Raw genomic sequence first — 6,209 nt, 5'->3', positions numbered from 1 at the left:
TTTTCAATCTTCTCAAAAAAATCTAAAATCTCCATCCGGTATTTTTCTATAAACTCATAAATCTCAAATTTTCATCCCTTAACTCAAGATCAACAAGCAATAATCAAGCAACAACAATAATTCAACAATCTTGTAAAAAACAATAAGTTGGGAACACAGAATAGTCAATATCTATAAAGTTTGTGAAATTTATGGTTAACTAGCAGTACATGGTAAAATAAAACTAAAAAGAGCTTAGAACATTTTTATTTATTTCTTCCATTAGGGGTAATCCTCCTATCAGAGGCGTGTCAGATATTAAAGATATGAGTCATGCCTTTTTGGCTGGACTTTATCTGTGTTGGTGCTTGGAACATTCTTTATTTCTGAAAATTCAATTAGAAAAGTATCAAAAGCTCATTTCAATAGTTTGAACCGTACAAGAAACTACCAGAACATTTTGAACTGGACATGATCCAAAGCAAAATGTCTTAAGGATGTCCTGATGTTGCAGTTACTCCAACCAGCCACCATTTACTGTCTGTGACTGTTATGCCTCCACGAATTGAGGAAATATCAAATGAACCACTTCAGCTTAAAGTTCAATGGTTCAACAAGATCTACAATCCCTGAACTTGACCCCCTCATCTGTATCTGTGGCTCTTCAGCCTCTACTGCCATGCACTTTTCCAGTGATCGTCGGATTATATCCTCAACCCTGTCTTTATCATCTTTCGGGAGTTGGATCACATCCACCTGCATGCGCACCTGCGCATGAGAAGGATCTGTGTTTCTCATGACTTGTCTTCGCTGGATTAACGCAGTCCCAACTTCTTCATCTTCATCTTCTTCTTCACATAAATCCACCACCACACCCTTGCTCTTGCTGTGTTGGATTTCCATTACCTTTGAAGTTCCAACCCCGTTGTTTATCGCAGTCCCGTTTTCCTTTTCTTTTTCTTCACTTGAACCCACCACAGCCACCTTGCCATTGCCTTGTTGGATTTCCTTTACCTTTGAAGTTCCAACCCCATTGTTTATCGCAATCCCATTTTCCTTACTTGAACCCACCTTGCCATTGCCTTGTTGGATTTTCTTTACATTTGAAGTTCCAACCCCATTGATTATCGCAGCCCCATTTTCTTTTTCTTCACTTGAACCCACCTTGCCATTGCCTTGTTGGATTTCCTTTACATTTGAAGTTCTAACCCCATTGATTATCGCAGCCCCATTTTCTTTTTCTTCACTTGAACCCACCTTGCCATTGCCTTGTTGGATTTCCTTTACATTTGAAGTTCCAACCCCATTGATTATCGCAGCCCCATTTTCCTTTTCTTTTTCTTCACTTGAACCCACCTTGCCATTGCCTTGTTGGATTTCCTTTACATTTGAAGTTCCAACCCCATTGATTATCGCAGCCCCATTTTCCTTTTCTTTTTCTTCACTTGAACCCACCACAGATACCTTGCCATTGCCTTGTTGGATTTCCTTTACATTTGAAGTTCCAACCCCATTGATTATCGCAGCCCCATTTTCCTTTTCTTTTTCTTCACTTGAACCCACCACAGATACCTTGCCATTGCCTTGTTGGATTTCCTTTGCATTTGAAGTTCCAAGCCCGTTGATTATCGCAGTCCCATTTTCCTTTTCTTTTTCTTCACTTGAACCCACCTTGCCATTGCCTTGTTGGATTTCCTTTGCATTTGAAGTTCCAAACCCGTTGATTATCGCAGTTCCATTTTGTTTTTCTTCTTCCTCACATGAATTCACCACAGCAGCATTGCTCTTGCTTGAATCCCCCACCACAGCCATGCTATTTCTTTGTTGGATTTCCTTTACCTTTGAAGTTCCAACTTCTTTGGTTTCCTCTGGGGGTCCTAGCAAAATTACTTTATTACATGGGGAGCCAATTCCTGATTCAGCAGGCTCAATATGGATGTTCCATCTATCGCAAAGATCTACCATCTGATCCGAACATTTCTTCACCAGCTCCTGAAAGAACATTTAAAAACGATTTGACATGTAAAAATCATTTCTATTTTTCAAAAGATAAAATATTTCTATTATTTTTATAACAATGTTGCTCTTAATGTCTTTTCAATAATGGTGAGAAACTATCAGAAATAACCGCTTGTGCATTTTATTTTACTATAATAATGCTTACTTCATTGTCAATCTTGTGAAAGTTAGAAGGATTTTGTATTTTGTCATATTTTGAGGGGTATGCAATTTTGGAAGCAGCCATAAACGCGGACAATGCAATCTGAGAAGGTGTGTATCTAATAAATGTGTGTTCTGCAGAATAAGAAGGAAAAAGATTCCAATTATATAATATCCCAGTATCATTGTTGGAGAATATAAAGATTAATGCTATGCGAGTTTCTGTTTACCTCCCTGAGCTTGAACTATGATCTCATTGATGCAACGACGTCTAAAGCCACCGAATTCTTTGAAGTAAGGGTAATAGTGATTCAGAAAGCAGAAGGCAGTCACCGGTAGCATTTTCCAATTAAGTTCATCAAGAATGAGATTCTCCACTTTCTTTACCATCTGATGAGTTATATTCCCTTTCCTGGATTTCATGGCGCTCTGTGCATTGCAACGAATAAGTTTATTTAGTGAACTTAAAAACAATGTTGTTAAAGTCCTCACTAAGGGATTAGAATTACCAAAAGCTGATCAACAGAGAAGTTTTTTGTCCTCATCTTGGCAGATATGGTGAGACAACCCATTGCAATCAATCGAAATCTTTCCTCAGCACTACGACCTTCCACGTCCTTATCCTTAAACCAAAGAATTTTCAGTTTTAACAAAAAATAATTAAAAAATAAAAGAAACTTAAAAAATCTCCAGAAGTGAAACGAAACATATAGGTTACCTTCATGATATTTGTGTTCCTTGAACAGAGGCGATCAAAGTAGTTCATAGCAAGATACGGAATATATGTATCAGAATCAATTCTCCTCGAGACCTGTTAACAACAAGAAATTCATTCGAAATTCATTCATTTTCATTCAACCGGATATAGTTCCAGAAAGGAAAATTCCAAAACTATCAACAAATCGGAACAGTAAATTTGAACTTAAACTCAACAGTTAAATATAGCAAGAAAGACACTAAAAAATTAACAAAAACAGATCTGAAATCAAGTTCGAAACAAGAATGCTTAAAATCCACTACAAACAACAGATCGCGAGAAGAATCTAACAACAACGGAACGAGAATTTTCTCAGTATGAATTTAAGCTTTTGTGCTAAACGTAAAATCATCATCGCTTACCCTGGCGATTATTGAAACAGCATCCTTCCGTATAAGAACGTTCTGATAAATTTGGTAGTAGCTCCTAACAGCAATGAATCGAGATTCAGTTTCAAAGTATTCCTTTATGAGTTCGGATTCCATCCGATTAGGAACAGGGAATTCCGTTTCGGAATCCATTGATGAGGAAAGATTCGAGAATTTTGCGCTGAGGTGAAGATCAGAAACTTAGGTGATTTTGTTTCGCAAGAAAAGGAGAAGAGAATAGCAATGGAAGAGATGGAAAAACTTGCAGTTTCTATTTGTATTGAGTTCTGTACTTTGGGTTTCTCTCTCTAAACGGTTATTGAGTTCGGTACTTTGAGTTTCTCTCTCTAGACGGTTACTTGTCGTCAAACTGAAACGAAAACTCTGCTGAACTTTGCGATTAAATGTCTTGCAACGAGTCGTTAGTGCTTATAGCTCAATTGATGTGATTCGTGGATAAAAAATATACTTTTGGGCATGTGACGTGAAAAATATAATAATGCTATATTTGTTTTAATTTTTAAGATGTTAATTAACTCAACTTTTCACTAATATTCACATTAATATTTATGTTTATATTTTATAATTTTAAATTAAATAAAATGTATAGACGTTTTCAGAATATTTATTTTTAACCCAACACTTATAAGAGTATTATTTCTAAAAAGAAGAATTTTAAAAATACAATTTTAAAATCATTTGATAACTCCGAAACAAATATATCTTTAATTAATCCTATTATGACGAAATTTAACTGAATTCATAAATATGCATATTATTAAAACTAGTGTTCAAATGGACACGTCCGTTTTTTTTATTACGCTAACGCGTGAAAATATTAACAATGTCAAAAAAAGTTTGATTTTAATATAAATTATTTATATCATAAAAAATATGATATTTATTCAGATACGTATTAAATTTTATTTATAATTTGTAATATTTGCACATTAAATTTTGTTTGAATTGAGAAAATTGCAGTGTGACATGACTTTGTTTAACCGTTTTTTTTTCAAACAAATCAATAAATAACTCAATGTATAAAATTAAATTCTTCTTTAATGTTTTTGAATTTGTGTTCTTTAATGTTTTTGGTACGAGGATGTAATGCACAGTAAATACACATGGAAACAATTAAACTTCTCTTCAACAATAGATTAATAATGCAACGGTAATAATCATCAATATTCATCTTTCTTTTATGGAAAAACCATTTTCCTATTGTTTACCAAAATCCCCTATATTCATCTTTCTTTTATGGAAAAACCACTTTTGTATTGTTTACCAAAATCCCCTATATTCATCTTTCTTTTATGGAAAAATCACCTTCGTATTGTTGACCAAAATCCCCAATGACTAAATATCATATTATATCAGTATTCCTCTTCTCTCTCTCTCTCTCCTCTCTCTTCTCTCTCCTCTCTCCTCTCTCTCTCTCTCTCTCTCTCCTCTCTCTCTCTCTCTCTCTCTCTCTCTCTCTCTCTCTCTCTCTCTCTCTCTCTCTCTCTCTCTCTCTCTCTCTCTTCTCTCTCTCTCTCTCTCTCTCTCTCTCTCTCCTCTCTGTGTGTGTGTGTGTGTGTGTGTGACATGAACTCTCATATTCGTCCATCCGCTTTTTGACATGAACTCTCATGTTCGTCCATCCGCTTTTTTAGGGGGTGTTTGTTTCCAGAATTCATAAAAAAAAATCCCAGGAATAAATTACCTAAAAAAAATAAAGATTTAATTTTCAAGTACTTTTCTAAAAATGAATTTAGCATATAGTTTGATATAATTTTTAGAAAATGAATATTGATATATTTTTCTCAAAAAAATTATGTGAAATTTCATGGGAATCAACATTCCCACTTTTTTCTCGTAGGAGTAAAACAATAGGAATTTTATGATATTTTTTTTTCAATTTATTAACAAATATGGGAATAATTTTTTTCACTCATGTATTTTCGAGAATATAATTTAATTTCCAGACTTGAAAGAAATATCCCCTTAAAGCGAACACGCCAAAAACTATAAAACACTTTTTTTTTTAAATTTTGGCGTATTTTTGAAATTAAATTATAAGTATCAAACGTGATATATTTATCTTGCATTCTATTTTGACACTCTCTCGGTCTCAACAATTTATGATATTTATCATATATTTCGTATAATGCTTAAAACTCAACATAGTGTTATAAGATGATGATTACCGTAATTTATAAAATATTAAATAGCATAATTTGTGAAATAGGTTTATCACAATAAATCATTTTATGAATTCCTGATACTCTCTTCTCTTTCACTCCATAAACAGCAAAATCATTTTTACTATGCCATTTTTTTCTTCCGCCTCCTTATGTCCCCACCAAGTATTTCTTTCCATTAGTAATAGATAGTTACTTCTCAACTTTTTACATTGCCACTTGTTAAGTTTGAAAAAGGAACAATTAGAGTACTACACACTGTTGTTTTATTTTTATTGATCCCTGCATTTTTATGATAAGAAGTGAATTCAACAATTTAAACAAACACAAAGCAAATTTTATTTTTCAAAGTATGAACATGCAACAATAATGAAATACATAATTTAAGAAGTTTTGATATTCTTTATAGGCAAGAGTTTATCTTAATAGTGAATGTTTAAGAAAACAAACTATCAGACTTCAAAGTAAGTATATTAAGTTATAGGGGAAGATAGTGAATGTCTTATCTAACATGTAATAAGCATAACATTTTTTCCCTTCACAACCTTTACATGTTGCTAGATTTTGATTGCTATGAGGGATAAGAATGATTATGTTTTGTTTCAAGCAACTCCTTTCATTTGCGTAATCTGCAGTTACGGTATATAAAAATAGTTATCAACTTTACTGCAGAGTATCCATAAAATATCATCAAAACAACCATTACAAACACAAAAGAGCGTAGACAGAGACCAAGAAAGCCTGCGAGGCATATTGGTCTAC

At 33.6% G+C, this 6,209-nt stretch overlaps 1 protein-coding gene across 7 annotated transcripts; it reads right to left on the bottom strand.

Moving 5' to 3' along the window:
- Positions 1-340: 340 nt before the first annotated feature.
- On the bottom strand, positions 341-3,646 carry LOC127086423 (uncharacterized). Of its 7 annotated transcripts, none has more exons than XM_051027182.1 (7): positions 3,259-3,646; positions 2,858-2,950; positions 2,649-2,762; positions 2,370-2,568; positions 2,144-2,274; positions 1,237-1,971; positions 341-1,143 (listed from the first exon to the last, which is right to left on the bottom strand). In XM_051027182.1, the coding sequence occupies exons 1-7, from the start codon at positions 3,415-3,417 to the stop codon at positions 556-558; spliced, it is 2,019 nt and encodes a 672-aa protein (XP_050883139.1). In that variant the 5' UTR covers positions 3,418-3,646; the 3' UTR covers positions 341-555. The 7 variants fall into 7 exon arrangements, with proteins under 7 accessions (XP_050883139.1, XP_050883141.1, XP_050883144.1 ...); XM_051027184.1 differs by having other exon boundaries at positions 1,336-1,971; XM_051027187.1 differs by having other exon boundaries at positions 1,444-1,971.
- Between the last annotated feature and the right edge of the window lie 2,563 nt (positions 3,647-6,209).

The sequence above is a fragment of the Lathyrus oleraceus genome, chromosome 5 (assembly GCF_024323335.1).
Source record: "Lathyrus oleraceus cultivar Zhongwan6 chromosome 5, CAAS_Psat_ZW6_1.0, whole genome shotgun sequence".
NCBI lineage: Eukaryota > Viridiplantae > Streptophyta > Magnoliopsida > Fabales > Fabaceae > Lathyrus > Lathyrus oleraceus.
The sequence above is the reverse complement of the archived record's forward strand: the minus strand, read 5'-3'. Positions and strand labels throughout refer to the sequence as shown.